The sequence below is a fragment of the Amblyomma americanum genome, chromosome 4 (genome assembly GCF_052857255.1).
Source record: "Amblyomma americanum isolate KBUSLIRL-KWMA chromosome 4, ASM5285725v1, whole genome shotgun sequence".
Lineage (NCBI taxonomy): Eukaryota > Metazoa > Arthropoda > Arachnida > Ixodida > Ixodidae > Amblyomma > Amblyomma americanum.
Window position 1 is genome coordinate 127,091,301 of NC_135500.1, and position 26,906 is coordinate 127,118,206.

The window sequence follows — 26,906 nt, forward strand, 5'->3', positions numbered from 1 at the left end:
ACATCAGCGTGAGCGCAGCTATTTTGGAAACCATCTCGCGCCAAAGAGCTCCCACTGAGATGCGCAGCGCTGCTTACACACACACGCACACACGTACAAGAGCTATAGAGAACCTCCTGAAAAATGAGCAAAAAAAGATCGCATAATTCAAGAAGACGAAAAACGGAGGCGCACCGTCGCGGCTTCCAAGATAAACAGCGGAGCTGCGCTGTCCGTGGAGGGAGGGAGGCCACCGGCATCTCCAAAAATAAAACGAGCCGAGGCCTTCGCGCGCCCACCGCCGCCACCCTCCCGCGATGTTTTACCGTATACCGTCCCCGCGCGCCCAAAGCATATACCTTCCAGCCTCTGCACCGTGAGTATAACAGCGCAGCTTGACTCGGGGCGGATGTGACGAACGCGAGTAACGCACTTCACTCGTCGACGACATGAAACGCCGCCGCCGCAAGCGTATACCCAAAGCTCGCGTACTCACTATACGCTCCGTGTTACGTCCCGTGCGCTCGAGCCCCACATACTACGTACGCCAGCACTGCCAGTCTTTGGATGTTTCCTTCGGCCTGTTAGATGGTGTCGACACAGGGCGCCCGTCGTCTCGTGAGTTGAAACCATCTGCTCGTGTCTGAGACCCCCGGGCCGTCGTTTCGGCCGTCCCAATGCGGAAGGACCGGAGCTGGGCGACGCAAGCTGTGTAGCTGGGAGAGGAGATATCACGCGTGAGAGAGAGCTCTGACGTAAATATTTGTGAAGCGCTAGCCGGGAATAGCAGCAGCAGCAGGTGCGCTCCCACGACATCCTGTACACGATTGTGTCGAGGTAAACGAGAGACTGATTCGTTTCAACTAAAGTGTGAACGTCGAAAAGAAAAAAAAGTATCACATACGTGGCGCCACACAAGCGGCCGTTTTACAGCGTCGCTGGTTATAACCAGAGCCTTGTGGTCGTTGTCCGCATGAAGTGACCCGTCACGAGACAAGGCCACGTCAACCACTGCCACTGGTCACATGACCACAGACCCGGCCAGTGCCCACATTAAGGTCATGTGACCTGGCCATTAAACCCTTTAAAGTAACATGTGACCGTTATCTTTTACACGTATATGCCCTAAATGGTCCCAGTACTCAAGTTACACGTGACTGTGACCCCTTAAACGTATATATCCCCAGCGAGACCCCTTTACACAACATGACCCCCTTTACAGTGGATGCTAAAACATTACGTGAACGCCTGTTCATATTTTTTTTACTCTGTCCTGTAACCGCACGGGTGGCTGAACCAGGTCTGATGGTGATGGCGGACGTATAGGTAGCAGCAATACAATACGCATGCGCAGGACAATAACCGGAGAGGCGTTACTGTCCTGCGCATGCGCACTGGCGCCCCGCTAGTCCCCTATCCTCCTAGCCGATAGGGTCGCCTATTCTGAAAGTCCGCCCGAAAGGCGCGGGTTCGATCCCGGCCGCGGCGGTCGAATTTCGATGGAGGCGAAATTCTAGAGACCCGTGTACTGTGCGATGTCAGTGCACGTTAAAGAACCCCAGGTGGTCGAAATTCCCGGAGCCCTACACTACGGCGTCTCTCATAGCCTGAGTCGCTTTGGGACGTTATAAACCCCCATGAACCAAACCAAACTATTCTAAAAGTCCCTAGTAAGGGATTACACGTGTGTAAGTGAACTGCCAGGCATGTTGAAAACGAACACACTAAGGAAAGCAAGGCCGCGCTGCCTATTGGGAAAGCAGAGCCCAGCAGACGAATTAGTGATGTCTTCCCAACCAAAAAAAGACAGCCGCAAGTACGAAGAGGGGAACCAAACAGGCGATCGCAAATCCTATGAGCGGCGGCTTAGACTTCCCACAGCACGAGAAATACTTTATGGGCGAGCGATTCTGTCGAACCTTCGAAAAAGTGGTTGTCTGCAGACAGTGATTCTGGATCAGCGAAAAAAAATGTAAAGAAAAACTATTTGCCTTTATTCGTGCAGAGTATAAGAATGAAGCTGGCGACGTTCCCACCGGAGAAGCCGGTGCCCATAACGGAGGTTATAGCCTGGAATTTCCGAGCCCGGCCATTCAGGCACACACGGAGCAATGTAAAAGTGTTCTTATATCTGACAAGCGATGTCCAGGCCTCAGCTGGTCAAGAGCTCACCACCAGGAAAAGGGAAGGGCACAGTGTTAGTGGGCTACAGAGGGCTTGGTGGGGGTGAGAGGGGGGTGGGTTGCAGGACGCGATAAAGGACGCCGCTTCACGAATTATAACTCACGCGCACGTCCCTCGCTACGCAACCCACGTTATTCTGGAGCCGCTGACCGCCGTCCCATTGTGCCTGTGCGGCGGTCCGGCACTGTGGGAAAATCAACGCCATCTCGGCGTTGAAAAGGCGGAGGGGCCCCGCGTCCCCCGCTTTCCGAAAAGGGGCAGCCTCCTGTTGTTGTCGGGGGGTCATCGGAGGCGCCTCTGCGCCGAGCCGGCCCGAGGGGTCAAGCGACGCTCATGGATGGGCGAGTGGTTGCTGTGTGTGTGTATAGGGGGGGGGGGGGGGGGGGTTCTTTTGAACGCCGAGGCGGGACCGCAGCGACGACGACGGACGGACGGAGCGGCGAAACAGAGGTGTCTGGTTACCGTGCAGTCCAAAAGTAGTTACAAGAGCCTTCCTTTACATCTGCCGCGGATAGATGTGCAGGAAGTATGTTCCAGGAAGTCTGTGGCAAGTAGCGTTGTATACCTGTGCGCAGTGCGCATAGGTCTGAGGCCCGTGTACGTAGGTGGTGCTAGAATGGTCTCGAGCCAAGCACGCGTCATTGACCTGAGGCTTTACTATCAGCCACATCGAACACACCGTCACAAACGTGCTGTCGTCCCCTGGTGTACAAGGAAAAACTAGCAGAGAGGCGCACTATTATTCAGTAGCACAAAAGACATCACAAAGGATGGAAAGCGGCTGAACCAAGCAGAGGAATGAAATGTGGAGAGTGTTTAAAGGACCCTTTTTTACTGCGAATCAGGATGGCTCTTGATGACTGCAGTATTTTAGAACCCCAAACGTAACTGGCAGGCGCACAGGTTCTTCTGAAAACCTGTCCTCCGAACCTCGGGAAAACGATTTACCTGGACGACCGACAAGCACCCGAAGAAACTCCCGAAGAAGAAGGCACTCAGTAAAAGAAAGGAGCATGGATGGCTGCGCGGTCGCTCGGTGAACAAAAAATTCGCGCCAAGCAACACACGCGCATGTGGTTATCGGCAGAAGCGATAGGCTCGACAGGAACGAAGCGCGCCAGCGGCTACGTGGCGCAGTCGTCGTCCCGGTTAAAAAGTGTAGCCAGCCTTTCCTTCCAATGCGATGGCCCACACGCGCTCTCTCGGAGACGCAGCGTCGTGGGATGGATGCATGTTTGGCGATGGCATCGCGACTCCGCGTCGGGCCTAAAAGGACTTCGCGATCTGTCGCTTCGCTAATCGACACTATAGAGCGACTAGCGAGGAATGCACCTGTTATAAGCCTTCCGTAGTATCTGTATGCAGCGCCCATCCGGTTTTTCCGACGGACGCGACGGCGATTGTGTCTGCTGTCCCCTTGCTGGACGGACAGGTCTTTGGCGCCTCTGGACACGCCAACGCATGTCGCAAGTTCGTGCCTCCGAACCCCGCTCGACGTTGTACCGCCAGCGCACGCCCCCGGAGACGGGTGCGACTGCTTTTATCACTCACTGTGTGCTCTTTAGTGCTAGCGGAACGCTCGCACCGATGCTGCATGGTTCTCCGGCAGCCGTGGCGAACAGAGGGAAAGAGGAAAAGAAATAGCAGCGCGGCAAAGAGAGCGAAGACCGCGCAGCCGTTGTCAGAGTGCAAGATCAGTAAGCGTGAGGAAGGTAAAAAGGAAAAGGCTGGCTTAATGCTACGGACAAAGTAACCGGTTGGTGCGAGGCGTGGTACTAACTATACAGTAGACTGGCGCTGACTAGATCTCCTGGAGGGTCATAAAATTGTGTTCGATTTATGCGAATTTCGATCTACCTGAAATTTATTTTTACCTCGTGCCAAGATCGTGCAGTCAAATCCGAACGCTTACACAGGAGTGTTTCGAGCATTTTTTTTGTTGTTGTTGCATGCTTGTTCTCTGCATTACCTACATGTGCCCACGTGTGAAAATAAAAATAAAAACACTACCACATTGTGCAGTGACCTGGGAGGAGACAGTGATAAGTATACCTCATTCATTTTCGCTCTCAGCGCAACACGAACAGGACACAAGACACAAGAGAAATACATTAGTGAACCCAGCTACATTTCCGCCCGCACTGACCACCCACTTAAGGTGCGCGAGTACAATTGCCGTATAAACGTATTCAAATATAGTTTTTTCCCACGAACAGTGCATGATTGGAACTGTCTCCCTTCGCGGGTCGCTACCGCTCCTCCTACATCGTTTCTGACCGATTTGTCAATATAAGTGCAATAATTCTTGTCCGAGTGTATTATGTTTTAAGCAGTGCTGTATTTTAAAATGAATCTTTTTTTGTGTGTGTGTATGTGTGTGTTTAGGGTATGTTTGCCTTTCTACAATGGTTTTTATTTTGTTTGTTTGTTTTTGCTTCCGTGTGCATGGGTTTATTGTATTTTCTGTGTAGACCGCATCATTTGCCTAATTTATTATGTACTAGATGTTTGTTCTTATTTATGATGTTTCCCCCTTACAATAATGCCCCAATGAGGGCGCTGTAGGTACTGTGTATAAATAAATATAAATATAAAGGACTAGCACGAACAGGCGCTGACTATCAACTGTTCTTTTTTTTGTGCTAGTCCTTCGTCTTGTGTCCCGTTCGTGTTGCGCTGAGACCGAAAATGAACACTTACCAACTCGCCCAAATTTCCGCCTTGCTATACCTAATTCTCCAACGGGAGTGCCTACAGTCATGACATATGACATAACATGACAGTCATGACAACCGTTGCAAAAAATCGAGTGACAGTACATCATCACTTCCAGCCCACACTGGCTTCATAGATGACATTGTCAGCAGTGATGTAAGCGAACGCGGGAGTTTTCAGAGGCGACATATTGTCACGCCGACGTAATTTACGGCGAAAAGGTATGCTGTACGCCAATCGTTCCAGAAAATTTTGTTGAATGTTCGAACAACTGGAAGTCAGAAAAAATAAAGAACGCGCGCTCTATAATTTTCCCACGGAGACGTGCGTTGGGAAAGTTGTACAGAAAATTTTGGACTCAATAAGCGACAGCTATGAAGCAGCAGTCGGAAAGAAAGCATCAGTGGGCCACCAAAGAAGAGCTACAGTTTAGTTCTGCGTTTACGGAGTTGTTTCATTGCTCCAAATTTGAAGGCGGATACTCCATTGTTCAATTTATTCTTCGGCTCACAGGCAGCTTCCGTGAAAACGTCCTCGCGAGAAAGCAGCTGTCACTTGTCCTTTTCATTGACGTGATGATGTGAGCAACGTGTCACCAGCAATGTTACGCAGGTTTAATTTCCGCATTCGCCACACAAGTAGCGGCAAATAACAGGAGCTCCGATAGGTCTGCTCTCTCGGAATAAATAGGCCACTGATGATAAGGGCGTCCCAAAAATCCCACACTTGGGCGCTTATTTTGCACATTAGTAAGTGTGCAGAGCAAGTTAGTGTACACGTATTACATAAAAATAAAAAGGTGGCTTAGCAACCCGAAGCTTTGTGCGGTCAGGACTCGGGACGACGAGTCAGTAAGCAGAGTGCGGAAATCTTCCTTTAGCGACAGTAACGGTGATTCATGCAGTCCGATTCCGGATGGTCTGTTGGCATACGGACACGTCTCAGTCTAAGTGCACGCATAGCTGCGGCCATTCTTTGTGTTCCGCGCCGGCAGTGAACTTGCGGTGTCATGCGGCGTAAGCACCACGTGCGTCACCGCAGCAGTGACGTTGCATTCGTGAACTCCTTCTGAAGCGAGTCACGATGGCGATCTTATGGCACACTTAAGCGCAATGCTCGCGCATATCAGATTCCCGCGAGGCTTGTACTCGAATTAATAAGTTGGACCCAATCATTAGTATTCCGTTCTTTCGCGAGTAAAATAATAATTTGGTGCATTTCTGAATGTTACGGCGAGAGCCGTTAATGGGAGCCCATCCTGAGTCGTATAACTGAAGCCTGTTGTAGTCGCCGAAATCCGCAAGACAAGAAAAGACAAGTGAAAGGAGAGGAAAGAACGAAGGGAAAATGGAGAAAGGCGTGATCGTTCTAGCCAAATGTTTCAACTAAAGCAATAGTTTAGCTAGTGATTTTCCTTTCTCGGTACTAGCTGTTGATATATATCCAGTCCTACCTTTCCTTCCTTCAATACGCCCCCTTTCCTTGCCCCTCCGCCCTTTGGTCCGTCGATATTTTTTTCATGTAACTTTATCCCAGAGAAACCCGCGCGCAGCCTTGACTAGCTTTTTACGCCGGCAGGCAGACACAGGACGATCCTCACGAGCACGTACACATCACGCGCGCAGAGCCCGAAGCGCGGCCGACTGACCGTGAAAGCGAAGTGGCGCCAGGGGCTCATAAACGGTCGGAGCAAAGCGGGCGCGCTGGTTCGCCCGAAACGTGTGGAGGCCGCACCGAAGAGCCCAGTGGGTAGCCGCCGATAAGCGTGCTAATAATGACCAGCACTTTTCTCCCTGACTGCTTGGTGTCAAAAAGCGGAGGAGCCGTTCGAATGCGCGCGCGCGAGCAGCCATGAAGCAGAGCGGCTGTATGACCATTCATGGTGCGCGCCTTCGAGGGACCCTACTGGACACCACCTGACCCGTGCCTAAAGAGCACGCTTCCACTTCTGGCAGCAGTCGATGTGAGCGTAGTCGAAATCGCGAAAGAAAGAAGAACGGAGTGGCACATCAGTGGTTAGAACGCCATTAGCACAGCAGTATTTTCTGCCAGAATGGCTGACTTTATTTGTGTAGAAGGAGCTTACGCGTATCAGTCTACTACTTTTCCGGCAGTGCAATTCTACAGGCCACCCGTGCGGCTCTGCGCTGAAAAGAAAAAAAAAATACACAGCATACGGACACGCGTACGCACGCCGGTTATCTCCGAGCTCTCTCGCAATTTGGCCTCTCAAGCTGTTCGAAAAGGAAAGGAAAATGCAGTCATTAGAGTCGGCACGTTCACCGGGGCCAGTGTCTAGACAGCTCCGTGTGCGTATAAGATAAAAATAAATAAATAAAATAAACAAACAGTCCGTACCTCTCCAGAAACGGCAGTCAGACGTCAGACCGCTGATGCACCACGAGAAGCCGGTAGTTTTTACCTCGAGCAACTACGCATGGCCTTCGCGCCCTTCTGCGTCGATACTCGAAGCCAGGACGTCAGCTCCAGGAACGGACCCGATACATCACGCAGGCTATAGAAACGGACAGCGCATACCACGACTGGCGGGCGTCCGTCGGTCTCGAGAAGAACGGTTCAGGGGCATAGATGGGTGCGTGCGGCGCCTCCCGTCTAAACTTGAACGGGGGGCGGGGGCTGTGGCGTGCGGCTCGTCTGCCGATCCTCTCCCATGATTAACGGTCCTGATAATCGAAGGCGGCGCGCTAAAAAGGTGCCGACGATCACGGCCCAGTCACGCCCGGGAGCTACAGTTGCCGCCGCTCTGAACAAGAGCGCGGCCTGTTCCGGATATGCGGCCCAGCACCTCGGTTGAAGATGCACATGGCAGGGAGAAGGCCTGAGAAATGCAAACAAACATGTCTGAAAAAAGTTGCTTAAAGAATTTGTGAACGCAGTACAGGTACGTCTGCGGACGAAAACAGGAGTACGTGCTGTCGCGCTCAGTACGACTTGAAACAAGTCAGTCGTGGTCCAAGCTTCCTTCAAGAGGCAGCAGAAGCCTATCTGGTGAAAAGTTACGCCTAGCTGCCAGTCGGAAGCGTAGGCCTTTCTGAAATAAGTACTACGGCGCATTCAATTGCTGTAAAACGCTAACCGCGCTGCGAATGCCGCAGGTGCGTATAGTAGCTTATATTTAGCATAATTGTACTGAGCACGACGGAGACGTCAGTGGAAGCCAAGATTCTATGGGTTGTCCGAACTTGGTATTCACACGAATGCAAAAATGAATGAGGGTCCGCACGAACACCACCAACCATATTCGTTGCGAACGCTTCATATACCCTGTGCGGCTGTGCCACATTTTCTGTATATGTCTTGATATTTCTGCGTCCTAGCAGATTTAATTGTGTGCCTCTGTGCTACCAAGTCATTCTGGTGCCTTGTCCTCGTAGCCTAGATTTCTAAACAGTCTGTTGGCAACAGCCCGCCACTCTTATCCTCGCGGGTGGGTCAGACATGCCAGTGTACTATAGGTTAGCGATAAAGCAGGATGAGCGGTTCCGTGATCATAACAGTGTCTTCACAGTGGAAACACAAAACACAGAAAAGTGAACAAGGGTTGAGGGGGAGCTCAGTGTGCTGAGCCAACGATTCGACAAGAGGACTTCTCTTCCACCACTTCCGAACGGGGCCAGATGGCACATCGTATCTATAGCGACCTCGTTTGTACCAATCGCTGGCTTTGCTGTATAATTATGTGAGAAGTGCTGTTTTTCTTCTAGCCTCGTGAATGAACTGCACTTTTCTGTGATTGCCGTGGACAAACCGCGGTCCAAGCTATCATAGTCTTCAAAACCCACAGTAGTCAATGTGTATACTTGTATCACTGAAACGTGGTACTTTAACCCACCGCAGTGGCTCATCAGTGACTATGGCCTTCGATTGCTGAACTCAAGATCGCAAAGTCGACACCCGGCCGCGGCGGCCGGATTTCGATGGAGGAAAAATGCAAAACATCCCAGTGCTGTGCGTACCATAGCAGAGCACCACTACGGCGGGCTCTCGGAGTGCAGCTTCAAAGTCTATTAGTAAAGAAAAAGAAATTCACTTTTGCTGTCGAAGTCGCGCCTGCTTTTTTCTCATCACTAGTGATTGTAGTAGATGCATCGTACTCGCTTGTATCCTTACGCTGGACGCATATCTTTCCCTTACTTTCTTCGCAGTTGTCGGGATGCGCGGTGCTGGGCGTGGGCATCTGGACGCTGGTGGCCAAACGGCATCACCTGAGCCTCCTGACGACGGCCACTTACGCGTCCACGGCCTACATGCTGGTCCTGGCCGGGGCACTAGTCATACTCGTCACAGCACTCGGCTGTGTGGCCATCTGCCGCCTGCACCGGTGCTTCCTCCTGGCAGTGAGTGCATTCCTCCGACTCAGAGGACGACTGTGCCATGGTTCCTTAACTCCCATTCTATGAACCTATGGTTGTTTAACCTCCCTCCCATATGCAGACGTCTCGTTCAATACTGAACGAAAAATAGAGCAAAATCTTCACAAGCTGTCGTTTACCCCTGCCGTGAAGCTGGCTGAGGCAACTATAACGATGCACACTGTTAGAGGAACATGCGCTGTTGCCTTTTCGGATCTGCTTTATGGAAAAATCATATCGATGGGGGTGTCGCCTTCATGGAGGCTTATACAAGGTATCTCGCGTCAAATACAGTTACGCGGCCGCTGCTGTAGCTCGGTGGTTATGGTGCTCGGCTGCTAACCCAAAAGACGCGGGTTTGATCTTGGCATGATGGCCGCATTTCGGTGAAGGCCATATAGAGGCCCGTGTACTGTGCGATATCAGTGCACATTAAAGAACAGCAGGTGGTAGAAATTATCCAGAGGCCTCCACTACGCACGGTGCCTAGCGAGCTGCTGTTTTCCAGGATCCCTGATTTTTCCATGCCAGTTCGCTATTTCTGACAAATCTCCCTGACAACTGAATAGCCGGAAGCATAGCGGATGGTGGTAATGGACAGTACACATGGAGAATTCACAGCACAAAAATTTTCGCTGACACAGTAAACACCGCATCGAAAAATTATTTGCTCTGCCTGTTTTACAGAGTATATTTCTTTCCCTGAAAGATACCTTCAAGTTCAGCCTTATGAAGCAACTGCAGCTTTTTTTTCTTCGAGCTCTTTACCAGGATGCGAAGTACAGATTGTCAGTATAGATATATTACAGAGAGTAAGGCGACGCCTAGAGAGAAAAGCCCGTTCCCGCAGTGCTGCTGTATCAAGGAACAATATACTATATTAAAGTGTACATTGACAGACGGTATTTACCCTGAAAAAAAAAAAGAGCTTTTAAAAGCTACAAGACACCCAAAATGACACACAGGTGTCGCTGCAACCAGCATCTTTCGCAAGCAAAGTGTGAAGTGTCAAGACAGTTTTTATCGCGGGGATCCTTGAGGCCACACTGAACCACCATCCACTTCCAAATAGTGACCATGGAGTTAGATTTACGATCTTGCCATGACGGGTTTGAATGAAATGAAGGGGAAAAGACGCTCCAAATATAAGTGCAGTTTTCACAGCAATAAATCAGTCTTTTGCTGCCAGATAAACACCGGCAGAAAGAGCCACAGTGTCAACTTTTACTAAGAACAAAAAATTTTATGCAGTAGCCCTCAGTGTTGGCTGTCTTCTTTTTCTTCTGAGCATTTGATGCTCACAAAACTGAAAGTTAATTCTGCTCACTACTGGTTCCAGCTTCTCCCGCGGAATATAGATTAGAATGTAGCCTATGTGCACGAACTGCATGCTGGGCACTCGTAGTACAGCCACAAATCACTGTAGACCATGTTATACCAGTTGGCCCTCTTCCCTGTCTTGGGCAACTTTCTGATGCTATCCTGACAACTCCGTGATTTCTCCAAATGCACAAAATTTCCCTGACAATTCGAAGTTTTCTAGGTCGCTAGACATCCCAACTGCAGCCTCCTTTATAATCGAGTCACTTTGGGACCTTGAATGCCATAAAACAAAACAAACAGTTAACGGACTATATAGACATCTTATTTTATTGCATGTTTTCTTTTTTAAAATAATGCAGCAGACATTAGAATACATGGATCGCTGCGCAATATTCGCCAACGACCGCCAAATAATTTAGAAATGAATTTTTTCTCCCATGCTGTTTCAGTTCCACCAACCGAATGATATCTGTGACATGCAGTTGAACTTTAGTTCATGTACGGCACGTTCAAGCTGCAATATAAACACTGATACGCAGTTTTAACTCATGACTGAAGGTTGGCAAAGTCGGCGATGCGTTGGCTATTGACTTTAGCCTGAGGTCGTCTACCAATGAATGAACGGTCGAAGGCCAATCAATGTCAGTCCCCATTCTCGGGCCAAGCTAGGCTGAGCTCGACCGGAGATGTTTTAGTAGGCCAGATTGCTGCGGCCAGTCTTCGGCCGAGCAGCGTGAAGATTTGTGGAATCGTATCTGCAGAGGTACTGACCTACCGATTGAGTCTTCACTTATTTTATACAGAGAGAAAGGCAAAATCCACAATGTCTGCGTACATTCCTGGAGACAGAGCCACCACCGTGATATATGGCAGTGGCTATAGTAGGCTACAACTTAAACAGCAGTTGGTAACACTGGCCACAGTCCTCGACGTCCTGTACTACTCTGCTGGCCAATTACAACAGTGGCCAAAATCATTTTTTTAAAGCTTGACATATTAAGCTTATAATTTTGTGTCCTGATTACCATTTTTGTTTAGATAACAAAAAAGTGTTTAGAGTGGTCCACTTTTTGTCACAGGAATCTTGTTCGAAGGTCCTGAATGTGGGCAGAGCTTCACTGCAGACCTGTGTTGTATCGGACTGTAGTAGCAGTCATCTCAACGTGCATGACACTACTAAGAGCACCTGAGTAAGGTTAAATGTTGAACACTTCTGAGCGGCTCAAAAAAGTTCCGTGCACAAATACTGCTGTGATCTAGGCCACTTTGTATTTAACATCAAACATGCTGAAATTTCAAATTTCTGGCTGTGTTCAATCATTACTGCAAACATGTAATGCCTACTCACGAAAGAAAGCAGCAAAATTGCATCCCCAGTAAACCCGTCTTTGTTCCTCATACCATGCACTAAACTGTCATCTCTATGAGAGAAAATCTATTTGCAAGTCTGTTCCTCAGAACTCAAGTGTGCTGATGAATACCGGAGTGCAGCCAAACTTGTATTAATGTCCGATGAAAACCATTCAGTGCATGCAATGTCTTTTTTTCATTTGCTTCAAAGGATTTATGCTGTCCAGTGATTGTACCTTTTAGCAGAAACTGGTACTTGTATACATGTCACAGTACTACTTTGAACACTTCATGAAGTTCAGTATGCAGTCATGGAGAGTTGACTGTTGACAAACTGCCTTCTTGGCGGACATATTGATTTAGCAAAATATTGAGTTGGGCTAGCTGGTACAGGGAAGCATTTGTCCTGTGTCTTTCTTTCTCTGGTCCCTCAACTTTTGCATTGTTTTACGAGACATATTGAGTTTGTGCTGAGCATGTGTTAACAGGAGCAGATGTAGCTGGGGGCAGGCATTATGCCAATTGAATTTGTGAATTTGATATTTATCAGAAATACTCTTCCGAGCACGAGAAATAATTAGGTGCAAAGGCGCAGCCACACTATTACCAGCAGCAGGCTCAAGGGCTTGCAAGCCGGACTGAGTTCTTCAAAAGTGGTCTTTGTAGTGCACCACGTGTGAATGCTCAATAACTTGTTTTATAGTGTTGCTTCAGTGGTGGATGCTAAGTACAGCTTTTACAGTTATAGCCTCAGTACCATCATCTCTGCCCTAATTCCACTTCTCCATTCACTTTGCAGTACACCTTCCTGCTGCTCCTGATTTTCCTGATGGAAGCTGTTGCTGGAATTATTGCTTATGTCTACGAAGAACAGGTAAAAATAAGCTGCCATTCAATGCCAGCATTGCAACACACAGCAGGTCACTTTCTGGGATGCCATTGCATTGATTTAAGACTTTTGTGATGTTCTTTGCACTGCAATGCTGCAGATAGTGAGGGACACACTATACTCCATTTCATACATAGCAGGCAATGCTGCGGAGGCTTCCGAAACAGTGCATCCGTGAAACCATATTACTCCACCACATATGATTCGTTCTTCTCGAAACCTTTTCGAAAGCCCACGAAAGAAGCTTCGCCAGGAAAAAAGGTGTATTATACGTTGACGGTAGCCAGCGTAGTGGATCACCAGCTCAGGGAAATCAACTGCGCTTTGATCAAAACCAACAACATCCTCGAGGCTGAGGAAGCAGCTATCGCACTAGCCATCACCAACCAGGGCGAGGAGCCCCATGCACGCAGACTCGCAAGAGGCGTGCAGAAGGTACAGCAGTGGATATGCAGCAGTGGACGCATATCCACTGCGGCCGCCATCCACATACTCAAGGCGAGAACAATCACCTTTACGAGATACTTCATCACGTGGACACCAGGCCATGAGGCTGTCAAAGGGAACCAGCGTGCGAACGCCAACGCCTAAGCATACGCCCACCGGAAGGTGCACACCGAAGGGGAACTGGACGCAGTCACTAGACTGAATGGAGCCATCTTGGAACACCAACCAGCCCTCAGGAGGGCCTACCCCTCCTCCCAAATAAAAACCTTAGTAGAGAGCAGTCGGTTGCCTGGAGACAACTGCAGACTAATACATACCCCAATCTCACTTTACTCAGCAAAATTTATCCTTCAACATATTACAGCAAATGCCCACTCTACGGGGTGTACTCAATGCTCTATGATGCTACATAGGCCTGTCAGAAAATGCATGCAGCACCAGTAAACAACACAGCAACACCGGAGCAGTGGGAGGCTGCACTGTCCTGCTCGAAGCCTAAAGAACAGCTCAAGCTGATTGACTGGGCTCGCAAGACTGCAAAGGACATTGGTGTCCTGGACTGAGGGACCCACCTACACCGAGAGAATCCTCCTTGAGAATAAAGTTTTTCATTCATTCATTCATTATCGAAACCTCTGTGAATGCTTGAACGAACGCAAAGAACAGTATAAAACGAAGTAGTAGCACCGAAAAGGCCGAAGCTGTGAGATGCTCAGTGTTAGAGCCCTCTGGCTATAATTTTCACTGAGTGTGAATTACTTTTTATGTGTAGATTGAGTAAGAGTGATTTGCCCTATCAGCTGTGTATCATACTGCCACAAGTAAATCTTTGCTTCTTGAAGTCTTGGTGAGTCGCAGGTTGAAAATGCGGCAAGGGTAAAATGAAGCCCAGGAGGTGCCAGCCTCGGCACTTAAGGTTTGTCACAACGAAATATGCATGTGGTCAATTTGGTTGTATGGTGAACTACTTTTGGGGCACGGACTTAGCCTGCACAAACAGACACACTAGCTTTGACTGCTATGTATGAAATGGAGTATAGATACTTTCTACAGGTTCAAGGCAGCAGGCAGTGTTGCAAGTCCCTCACATCAAGGTCTTCATACTTTTAAGTAAGGATGTACCTTTCATTAGCTGTTCCCTCAAACATGGCATCTGCATACCTCTCAAGATATGCATCCTGCTTAGTGGACATCTGGACCAGCTCCCTCTATCTGGGTAGCCAAAGAGAAATTATAGATAGAAAGATCTTTTCACTAAAACAGGCATTTGCCTTTTCTATTTTGTGTTGTCATTTGAATTCATCCTTGACTTCTTTCATACACTGTTTTTAACGTGCATGCATACTATTTCTTTTCTGCTGATGGATTTTAGTGTTTTTGCTTGGTAATATATTGTGTGCGAGTGTTTCAGTTGGCACTTTGTGTCATATTCTGTAATTAGCCATTACAAGTGCCTTTTGCTATAAGTTTTTGTAATTGTGTTCTGTGCACTCATTGCTTTAAGAGTATTATGTACCCTGCCCATCATGTAATGCCTCACTTATGAGGCCCTTGAGGTATACAAACAAACAAACAAACACACAAACAAACAAACAAACAAACAAACAAGCAAGCAAGCAAGCACAGCTAAAATGTGCCATTGTTTTTTTGTTATTAGGGTCCTTATAAGTGAGGTGTTCATAAGTTTTACCTGTAGTTTGAAGTGGTAACACCTGATCACCTTTCTTGGCCTTTCTAAAATGAAATGAATGGATATCCTAGTGGTGAAAGATTATGTGAAAAGTTAGCAGAGAGAAAACGAATATGCCATGCTTTGTGCCTACAGCTTAGCCTTGTGCCTACAAGTATTTATGGTGGGAAATCTCATTTCAGGTATGGCACGAACTTGCTGATGGGCTGAACACGACCTTCATCGAGAGCTACGGCAATGACGCAAGCAGGACAGAAGCAATCGACGACTTGCAGCGCAGTGTATGTGTACTACATTGCAGCACGCAATGATCAAGCGCCACCTTCCTCACAGTACTTTTTAGAATGAAAAGTGCAGAAAGCTATGCAGGCAATGCTTTCCAGGAAATACTCAATTGTCTGTGAATCTAACCACTATTCCAACTTCCTCAATTCTGCAGTAAGGTTTTAAGCGGAGACAGTAAGAGCTGATAAATATTGGGCAACTACTAAGACACCCACCATTTAAAGAACGTCTACACCAAAGTGTGAAACCCACGAGATTTATGGTCAGTTTTGGCGTAACCAAAATTGTTTGGGCCCATGCACTGTGCGATGTCAATGCACATTACAAAACCCTGGCGGTCGCAATTTCCGAAGCCCTTGACTACGGCGTCCCTCATAACCCAAGTCGTTTTGGGATGTTAAACCAATATAAACCAGACCAAAAAATTTTGGAGAAGGGCGCAGCTAGAAGGTGTCACAACTTTGAGTAGGCATGAAAAAGAAGGAAATGTTGCCATTGCTTTGAGAACTTGCTCTAATATAGCGGACACTACAAAAGCTACCCCTTCATTCGATTCCTGCTGCATAACACAATTCAATGCAAGCCATGCCTCACTGGAGAGAGGTATTCTCGCACTGAAGGCAACCTGAATGCAGTTTTTCATCTAGCTTGCAGGATACCTTCATGAAGTCCAGTATCTGATATCGGTGCTTTTATTCACAGAAAACTTTATTGGCAGCCATAACAATGCTGCGATGCTACTTTTTTCAGAACAAAAAAATTGATTAGCTACCTCAATAAGAAGTGCAGCCTCTCTCTCAGCTCAATAGCCTGTGCAAGAGAAAACTGGTTTTGCACCTCAATTGGTTACATCTAAACTGCAAAATGAATCGGACAGTGTCACAAGCTTTGTGACGACCTGATTTTTTGCTCACCGTGTCTATTTACTCATGCCGAGATGTAGTTTAGCATGCATATCTGTAAGGAGCGAAAATCAAATGTAATGAATAGTGCTTGTTCAAAATATCTTTCTGGATTTCTAGCATCATTTGTTGCAATTTCGCTTGCACCTGACTCGAAATATAAGGACAACTGCACGGAGCTGTAAAGTGATTACAGCAGTGTAATGAGGTATTTGAAACTGTGCTCTGCTGTCAAGAAAATGAGTGCTGCTAAAATTGTGGTTGTGAGGTCTAGCCAAAAATTTCTTTTTGCTTCCTCAGTTCAAGTGCTGTGGTGCCAATGGCTTTGAAGACTGGAAGCACAGTGTATGGCTCCACAAGAAGCCTCACACAAACAACAAAGTTCCAGATTCCTGCTGCAAGACCATAGGCAAAGGCTGTGGAAAGCTGGCCCACCCTTCAAACATTTACTATGATGTGAGAACCTAGTAATATGTCTGTCTTTTGTTATCCTGGGTAACATTTTGATTGTCGCATCCACCACTTGTTCATTTCAGCACTTTTGATTTCAACTGCACAACCTGCCAGTGTGCTTAATATGTTGTGGCATGAAATTGTTAGTCGTTCATGCAGTACTATCAAGCATGCTGTCATGAGATCTCTACTGAAGATATTTCGATTACTACAAGCAACTAAAATGTCCTTAGATTATACCAGCTGGTACAAGCTGATGTAATTAGTAATGCTTCCAGTGCTCCTTTCATGCCTCGCACAGCAAAGATCAACTAGTTATGAACCATGCTGAAAGCAAGTGTGCCACGTCACAAAAAAGCATGGTCTGACGTGCCATGCACCAACTGTGCAGCATAAATGGTACATGGCATGCTGCAATCTCTCGATCAGAGAGCTATCAGCGGATTTAGTTTGTTTCAGTCCTAAGCAAAATCTACAGCACACTTGTAGCTAAGCCACACCTAGTGCTTTTCAGCTCAACTTAGAAGTCGAGATGGGTTTGCTTGTATTGCAGATGATTGGCAGATGCACAGTACAATTTAAGAGAGCAAATCAACCAAAGTGGTGACTTCAGTGCTTATGCATCTATGATGACGAAATGCTAAAAAAATAGGGCTACAGCTAGTTTTTCATGGCCAATCTTGTTCTTTTCAGGGATGCATCAATGCACTTCATGATCAAATTCGGGAGCATTTAATCATTATAGGTGCTGTTGGACTGGGAATATGCCTTGTTCAGGTAAGTTCGCAATTTCAGAGATTTACTGCTATAAGTCTGCTAAAGTAACTGACAAAAAGATGCTGAAGATTTTAACAGCAGCACTGCTAGAAAATGCACATCAAAAAGACGCTAGCAGCTTTTCATAACTCTCGCTAGAGCCACCGTGGTGGCTGAGTGGTTATGGCGCTCGGCTGCTGGCCCGAAAGACGCGGGTTCGATCCCGGCCGCGGCGGTCGAATTTCGATGGAGGCGAAATTCTAGAGGCCTGTGTACTGTGCGATGTCAGTGCACGTTAAAGAACCCCATGTGGTCGAAATTTCCGGAGCCCTTCACTACAGCGTCTCCCATAGCCTGAGTCGCTTTCGGATGTTAAACCCCCATAAACCAAACCAAACCTTAACTCTCGCTGTACCAGTTGATGTAAAAGAAACCAGTTTTTGTTCATATACGTGTTTTGTGAAACCTGAAGAATATGGTAACATCTCATCGGCAGGTATATCCCTGCATTAATGTAAAACATCTCAAGTTGTTTTATCATTTCCCGAGAAGAAGAAAGAAATAATATTAATTGGTTTTTGGGGAAAGGAAATGGCGCAGTATCTGTCTCATATATCATTGGACACCTGAACTGTGCCATAAGGGAAGGGATAAAGGAGGGAGTGAAAGAAGGAAGGAAGAAAGAGGTGCCATAGTGGAGGGCGCCGGAATAATTTCGACCACCTGAGGATCTTTAGCGTGCACTGACATCGCACAGCACACGGGCGCCTTAGTGTTTTGCCTCCATAAAAACGCAGCCGCCGTGGTTGGGTTCAAACCAGGGAACTCCGGATCAGTAGCTGAGTGCCCTAACCACTGAGCCACCGCGGCGAGGAGAAGAAAGAAAGCAAAACAATATGTGAAGCTTTCAGCAGATCTTTTTTTTCGTCTTACATAGGTTTTGTTTTTGAACAATGTTGAATGAATAAGACCCGTATTTCAATGCATAGAAACAGTTTGGGTTAATTGGCCAAGAACAAAAAAAAAAAAGCAGCAAACTGGCTGCAAGCATCACTACGTAGGCCATGATATTGAGACAGCAAGTAAAAACATGCAAGTGAGGACTTCTGCTAAAAAACCAACGAAACATTGGAACTTTCCATTTCTTGCTATCAGTAACATCCGAGTTGGCTGGAAATCAGCCTTTTTTGCAATATCTAAATGTTTACTACTACAACTATTACTATTACCCACACAAAGGCACTCGCTGCTTAGGGACCACAGCAACTCATGTCACCGGGCCTCCACTTTTTTTTTTTCCAGGTTTTTGGCATGATATTCTCCTGCTGTCTGTACCTGCGGTTACGGGACTATAGGAGACATCCTCAGTACTATTGATACTGCTCCATGAAGACTGAAACAACACGTTGCTGTGAAAAAGAACATATTTACACAACATGACGTCCACAATATACCAAAGGCACTGCCCTTAAAAAGGAGGAATAGAGAATGCTCGCCTTTGTTCTGTACATAGCCTGAAGTGCAGCTCTGTAGGTTATTTATTTGGTACGCTATATACCAGGAAAAGAATCTCGGTGTGATTTTGTGCTTGTTTGTAAATAGCTGTGCATTGCAAGTGTACCAAATGAAATGCGTAATTTAGTGTGACTCAAAATGCACAAAGCTTTTTAGAAATCAAGGTTGTGCTGTGCCATTATCAATGGACGACACAATATCACAGAGTCAGATGGCTGAAGTTGTGTATTGTTTGTCTGCTTGCCCTCGTAGAACTGACCGTGCACAGAAGTATGAAATGTGCTTCGTGAGAGCTCTGTTACACCTTATTTATAGGACTTCTGGCTTTCTGTGAAGACTGTGGCTTTTGGTTGTAAATAAACTGACTGTGTTGTATGTCCGTCAAATTGCAGTCACAATTTTATGGTGTCTTTGTTTATTGTTCACATGATGCCTTATTACCAAATCAAAGCGAAATTAATAGAAAGTAAGCAGCTTCTGGTACTTGGGTCCACATTTGAAAGTATGGAGAAACTGAGGAAGAGGTTGAATGCAGAATACAGGCAGGATGGAAAGACTGGAGAGAGATGCTGGCAGTGTTATGTGACAGGACAGTCTCAAAAGGGACAAATTTTCAGGACAGTAGAGAGACTGCTGATGATGTACGTAATGGAGACTGCAGGTCTGAATGAACAAAAAAAAAATGATGGTCGATTTGCATAGTTAGGCCAAGTGCGAACTAGGTGCACAGCAGTTCGTTTTCCCTTCGGTTCTGGTGTTCAGATCCAGTGTTCATGGATGGTGGTAGTTCGGATAGCGATAATGGGTTAGTGTTCATATATGCGGAATTGGTTATTCTGTCCATTCATAGATCCCTGGGAGTCTTCCCACCACTCCTGGCGCAGTGGTGCAGTGGTCAAGCGATGCGCCACTGCCCTTCTATGCAGGTTGCTAGGTGTATGTGTGTGTGTATATATATATATACAAGGTGTCCCAGCTAACATTAGCCAAGGGTTAAAAATATGCCGAGGCACTCTAAGATGGCGTGACCAAATGCATGTTGCTGTCTATTGTATGGAGCAACTCAATCTGTAATTTAACCAACTTTTCAAGCAATGAACATAGGCGAGAAAGTCCAGTGAGAAAGATGTAGAACGGTCCGTGAAATGTCCCATTGAACGATTTCTAACTTTCCAACTATTAAGTATCGGCTTTTTATTGCTCTCTGCAGATGCCTGCGAAGTACAAAAAAATACGTGATATGCCCCCTTGTGTGCCGAGATTGCAGTGTTTTCAAACGTTCCATGCAGGAATGAACAGATCATTTAGCCGAGTGTGCTGTCGCTTAAAAGGCGACAGGGCAGCAAAGCAGCAGTTGGCTGTGCGATTTATGGCAGCGGTATGCTTCCCTTGTGGCACTTGACAGCGGCAAGCAGACGTGCACAGTCCTTATCGCTTGCACTCTCGTAAATCGCACAGCCAGTGTCTGCGTCACAGTATCACGTTTTAAGCAGCAGGACACCCTGCTAAATGAGCTATTGGTTTGTTGGGCGGAAAGTCTGAGAGCACTGCAATTGTGGCACGGAAGTGGACATGTCACGTGGTATTCTTTTGTATTTCGCGGGCATCTGCAGGAGCGAAAAAAAGATACGTAATAGATTGAAAGTTGGAAACTGTTTAATGGGAAGTTTCGAGGACCATTCTAAAACTTTCTCATTGGACTTTTTCACCTATTTTCTTTGCTTGCGAAGCTGGTTAATTAATCTCGACTAATTATGCAATTAAGCATAATACAAGAATAGTGCGAGTTGCTCCATACAATAGACAGCAACATGCATTTGGTCGCACCCTCTGAGTGCCTCGGCATATTTTTAAATCCTGGCTAAAGTTAGCTCGGACACCCTGTAAATACGTACCTGGTCAGGCTGCACACCACCCAGTGTGCAGATGAGCAGCCTGCCACAAAACTGGCTTCAGACAAACACACCTAAACGCGGGGAATGGCTATTATAAGTGCTAGCGCACTAAAAGAATACAAAGAGGATGGAAGTGACAGATTGCTCGGAGGAACATATGGAGGCGCCAGGATCGACGGATCGGGTATGAAACGACCACATAAAGTACACAGTCACAGTGGAGAACGTGGGAGTGAAGCTGCAGGAGTAAAAGCTCTGTTGGCATGGTCATGTGATGAAGGATGACGAGTATGTCAGAAAAAGGGCATTGAGATGCATGTCGAAGAAAACAGAGCATGGGGACCAATAAAGAGATTGAGAGAAGTGGTAGACATAGATATTAGGAAGAAAATGCTGCCAGTGGTGACAGCCCGGGACAAGATGTGGAGGACACCCATTAGACACGGTGACCACACACTAGACGAGTGGGGTAAGCTGAAGGAAGATTTCAAAGATGAAGCGATAGTGCAGTAGTTGGTTGTTACTGCTACCGAGACCACAGCTTTTCTGAAGTGCTATGAACAGGAAATGCAGATATAACCTGGTGCACGCTTAAAAAAAAACTTCCCTGAAAGTTTTCTGAGGAAATGTGCCAGCAGAAAGTTTGAGAAGCTGCTACAAAACAATTCACCATTCAAAATAACAAAGCTGAGTTCATAATAAAGGAGAATTGGAATGCATTAGTTGGGTTGTAGTTAAATACACTAATTAATTAGAACAAATTATTTTTTGGTTAGGCTTTCTGGCTAGAGCTAGCATTTCAATATGTTGTTTGCTTTCACGAGCAGTAATTATTATAGAACTATTTGTCAAAGTAACTCGGAAAATACTATAATGGTTAGCTTGAAATTATTGTGAAGTGAAGATGGAAATATTGTGCTCTGTCCAATAATTTTATCGGACTTTTTACAAGCTACTAGGTAATCAAAGCACTAAAAACCAGCAAGGTCATATGGTGGTACACCTCCGCTTGCTAGCTGTTAAATGTATTTGGCAACAAAGACAAATCCAGAGCTTTTCCATCGATGAGTTATCTGAGAATTTAAACAGCACTCTACATTTGAAAAACTTTTCACTTCATTTCCTGGACACCTGCCTCCTGTAATATTTCCATGATCTGAGGTTGACACGAAAGTAGTCGTCACAGCATGACCAAATTAAGATTTGGTGAAGTGTGTATGACTGGAGTTCCCTCTGGTCATGAGAGACGGTTCAGTAAGTACTTTTTGTTTCTTTTCAATGCGCTAGCACTATAAACCCCAGTCTCAGGTTTCACTGATGTTTGTCCGAAGCCTCTTCCTAGCCGGCCCCCTAGGTGGCAAGCGGGCCACATAGGTCACATGACCTTGTGACATAACAACCTGCCCACAGTGGCAGGTGGCAGTTAATGACTGGTCGTGAGAGGTCGCTCGGGAATAGCAACCTGGGTCTCGCAAACCCCGCCGGGGGCTGGGTTTGAAACAGCCGCCTGTCGGAACAGTGATGCATCGCTCAACCTCTGCACCATTGTGCCAGAGGTGTTACGAGCATTCCTAGCGATCTACAAATGTAAAGTAAAAGATTCTGCATATATGCGTATTAACCCAATAACACTATCGCGTCACACCCTTAATGCGGAGCTTAAGCCCGATTTTGCCGATCTTTGTCTGAAGCCTGCTTGACCTTGAATACTGAGCTTTGAAGTGAAAACCGAAGTGCTAGCTGATGTAATTTGCATTTGGCCGTCATTTTTTAAATCATGTGTTGGGATTATTCTTGCCATTATTTGCACTAGATCTATCTGCATTCTGTTCATTACTGTAAGTGCCAAAAACAAGGCATTCCTGGTCTAAGATGCACTCTCACTGAATATACCAAAATGTAGTAAGATACGGGTTAAGGCTGGAGCCATAGAACCGAATTTCTTGAATTATGTCCAAATGTTACATCCCATCATACCCGTAAAAGTAAATTTTCCCCCGATTCTCCTCTCACCTGTCTAGTCAATGACTGTCAAGGCATTAGATTTATAGGTGACTCAAAGGCTTTCCACTGATTAGGGTTCATACAGAATATGTTAACTATAATTCAAAAAGAATTCCAGGATTTCAGACAGAACGAAGCAATAATCAAGGAGGGCAAAAAAAAAATGTATCTAATCACACATACCAAACATCATTTAAACTAGGAATCTTTGGCAGCTTGCCTACACTTTTGCTTTTTATGGACACCATCTCTGCCTTTTTGTCGGTGGCCGATGAAAGCAAACAAGTACGGTTATGTCATTTTTAACCTCAAAAGGTAGACCTTTTGCAGATTCCAGCAAAGACTAACATTCTCTGCAGTTCTGTCTCTCGCGAGAGCTCTCAACATCCAGCTACAGTACCTTCTGTTGCCGTTTTTCCTGCTCATCTGCTGGTGTTTTCTTTTAGCTCTCCCAAGAAGAGGCTGTACTCATTACTCACCAGATACATGGAAACCTTCAACTTCACATATGTTCGCACAGTGAGGAGGCCACTATGACATTTGACTAGACCGCAGATGGTTCACTGAAAAGCGCATATAGCTCAGCCATGCTCAAAATTATATTTGCTTGTTAAGATAGAAACCATTTTTCTATTACGCTGAGAACAACCTGGACAGTCCTCGCACTCATATGCAGGCATTCCTGGTGATTATTTCTAGTGCACATTAAACTCAATGTGCTGCTGCTGCTATATGCATAAGGTTTGGCAATGTACTTGATGTGCTTAGAGCTTATTAGCTGGCTCCTATAGGCCTATTTAACCATTGTGGCAACATTTATCTTCTTTGGGAACAGTACGCACTTTCTTCAAAACGGATAATTTAAGCAGGCAGGCTGGAACTTGTCTTTTTACAAGGCAATATGGAGATGCGAAACCATTTTGCATTGAACTGCATCACTTTTTAAAGACGGAACCTGTCAAATTCACCTCGCAGAGAATGAACTTTCTCGAAATTTGTACCACCACAAATTCATTTTCAAGCTCTTCGTCATTGTGTAGAAATTTGCTTTTAAGAGCTAGGTGAGGCGATTCAAATTTTTCAAGCAATTAAAGCACTGCGTCCAAAATCAAGGGCATTCAAGGATTTCAAGGGCCTGTGCGAACCCTGCCATTGGTCCCCAATTTCCAATATTCTGCAACAGGCCCAATGGCACCTTTGAGCATTGTAACAATCAACGGAATGGTATTTTTCATGAAACAGTCCTGGGGGCGACATACATAGAGCAAGAACGTAATAGATGTTGCAATAGCATGGACACAATCAAATAGACACTGGCCGAGAACAAAGTAAATGAAATACACACTCAAATACACTAGGTGGCATGCATGCCGTGCGCCGTAAAATGAAGTCTAAATTCATAGCCAGCATGCAACTGACCACTTCCGCGTGCACAGGCATTCTGTAAAATACGCAGTTCGCTCGGGTGGCCAGTAAAGTCGTTGCCCGCTGCGTTCTTTACCTTTCTTGCACCAGGGGTGCCCCATCAGAGATGGTTTGTTGACTTGCAGACTGAAGGTATTCTTCGCGCCAGAGGCGCCCCGTCAAAGACGGTTTTGCCAAGGATTAAGACGCAGGGATTAAGGGAGTACGACTTGAAGTTTTATATACAGAAATTTACATTACATACAAGTTTAAGCAATAGAGACATGTTAAGCAGCAAAAAGATGATACAACAAAAGGTGGAACTGGCTAACAACAGGGGAGGCCCCTACTCGGCATAGCCGAAGATGCATAACATCTGACCGTTGCCCAGAACCCCTTTTCCGGGCTCCGGGGCCTGGTTTTAAATACCTAAAGGCCCGGCCAACATTCGGTAGCATCCAATCATATCAAACTATTAACATGATAGGTTAATCAAGTGTATGGCTCGCCCTCCAATTTTCGTAAGGTACATAACCCTCTCCCTACAGTACACAAGGCAAAAATGAACATCAAACTCATTTCAAAAGCTCCACATTCGCAGAAGGCGCCATGAAACCATTGGTCCACTGGGTTGCATGCCCCTCCTGACAGCTTTGGCAGCATTACCAAGCTCTATCTCCCCTGCAGATAAAAAGCAAAAGCAAATACAAACACATAATCGTGCCAGCACATGCAATCGGTTTCCCTGAAGACCCTCGACCCAGAATTAGGGCTGTTATTGGTCTCCAAACGGGGTGCTCCCACCCGAACTCAAGTTCCCAGACGATTCAGCTTCCCCAGGACTGTTGGCGAGCTAGCGCCCCACCGATATCGGGTCAGTGGTGTGACGGAAATCAGGCCTTTGCCATCTTTGAAGGAGCGGCTGCCTCTGTTCTGTTTGGCAGCGTTTCTCTGTTGTTCAGTGTTCTCGGGTGCTGAAGCCATTGCCGGACATCGGCTAGCCGTGCCGTGGCCGACTTTTCGTTACTTTTATTTTCGCTTGCCCCGCTTACAATGAACACAGTGTCATCCGTGACTCCCATTGCTTTTATTTTCCACCTATCAGGGTTAAAAACGGAAGAAGCATGTGTCCACGTAACCCACCCAAGCTTATCTGGACAGCAGTGCTCGCACCAGCAGGGAACAAGAAGTGCCTCACCATTTGATTTTTGAAGGCGGACATCAGGTAGCCCCAGAGCTGCGATTGTTGTTGAGCCCGCTGCTGCCGTCTTACTTGTGCCCGCTGGTGGTTCAGTTGATGCTCTGCTTTTCCAGCCCAGTGGCTGTCTTGCATCAGTAATCTGCTACTGTTGTCCTTGCTACCATCTTGCTGTAGCCTGCTGGTGAAAGTTGAGTCTTTTGACATGCTACATTACCTGACTGGCGGCAGCCTCGCATTGCTGGTCAGTTGTCGCGGTCCTTGCCGCTGCCGCTTCCCTTCCCTCCAGCACTACGCCTTCCCAGACTTCCCAGAATTGCTGGCTTGCTGTTGCGAGATCGTTGCTTCATCCGTGGCTTCAGTTTTGCTCCTGCACTGTTTTTCGATAGCCACGGGATCACTTCCAACTGCGCCAGTAATTTTCTACCAGGTTCTCCCTCTCCCGTCTCTGTGGTTGGCAACTGTCGGGGCATGTAGATTTATGGACAACTCAAAGGCTTCCTGCCGACCCCCGATGGGAACTGGGACTGCAGCAATATGGTCTGCCGATACTTACAGTCAGGCTAACTACATTCACTGCAGGACGAAGGCCTCTCCCAGTGACGTCAGGTCAACCCTGTTCTGTGCCGGCTGCAGCCACCTTATATCTGTGAACAGAACTTCCTAATTTCATCCGCCCACCTGACTCTCTGCCCCTGCTATGCTTGCCTTCTCTTGGTATCCACTACGTTAGACTAAGGGGTCATTAGTTATGTTCTCTTCACATTACATGCTTTGTCCATTCCCATTTCATCCTCTTAATTTTAGCGAAGCTATCACTAACAAGCATCTGTTCCCTAACCTAACCTACTCTATTCTGGTCTTTTAACGTTACACCTATTATCTTTCTTTCCATAGCTTGCTGCTCTGTCCTCGGTTTAAAATCAACCCTTTCCATTACCTTCCAATATTCTGCCCCATAGCTGAGTACTGGCAAGTTACAACTATTAAAGACTATCCTCTTGAGGGATACCAGTAATTTGTCAATATTTCCCGAGTGTACATGCTAAATACACCCCATCTCATTTTTATCTCCCCAGCAATTTAATTCCTGCGGCCTAGATCAGAGGTCACTACCTGCCCATGTTACGTCACTAGAGATAACTAGAACTCGGGAGATAAAAGAGGTTAACAAAGCAAGGCTGTAATTCAGAGTTCAAGAGAAACCCGTCTGGTGAGGAATGTTCACACTGCATATAGAAAAAGAAAGCATCAATCAAAAATATCAAAGCAAAATAAGGAAGATGCTTTGAAGTTTTGGCACCACTATTGGTGCCTAGTTCACAATGAGATCAAAAAATTTAAGGGCCATTGCTTATGAAGGAAAGAGATGGACCACAGACCATTTTCCACCAACTACTTTCGTGAGCAAACTGCATGCATAGACACAGATTTTTGGGCATGGATCACGGAGACTAGGCTACATCGCCGTTCACTTCCAAACGGTGATCATGGAGGCCACTTCAGACCTGACGTTATGAGTTAGAATTAAGTGGCGGGGAGAT

General features: G+C 46.5%; 1 protein-coding gene and 1 pseudogene across 3 annotated transcripts in view; both read left to right on the top strand.

Moving 5' to 3' along the window:
- LOC144128335 (CD151 antigen-like) overlaps positions 1 to 19,247 on the top strand; it is a 99,858-nt gene extending 80,611 nt beyond the window's left edge. For all 3 annotated transcript variants that reach the window (XM_077661667.1, XM_077661668.1, XM_077661666.1), the window contains 6 exons: positions 9,045 to 9,236; positions 12,724 to 12,798; positions 15,133 to 15,231; positions 16,438 to 16,593; positions 17,284 to 17,367; positions 18,649 to 19,247. In XM_077661667.1, the coding sequence (XP_077517793.1) occupies positions 9,045 to 9,236; positions 12,724 to 12,798; positions 15,133 to 15,231; positions 16,438 to 16,593; positions 17,284 to 17,367; positions 18,649 to 18,723 (681 nt within the window). In that variant the 3' untranslated portion in view covers positions 18,724 to 19,247. The remainder of the gene's footprint in view (positions 1 to 9,044; positions 9,237 to 12,723; positions 12,799 to 15,132; positions 15,232 to 16,437; positions 16,594 to 17,283; positions 17,368 to 18,648) is intronic.
- On the top strand, positions 12,895 to 13,967 carry LOC144127687 (uncharacterized; annotated as a pseudogene).
- Positions 19,248 to 26,906: the final 7,659 nt, after the last annotated feature.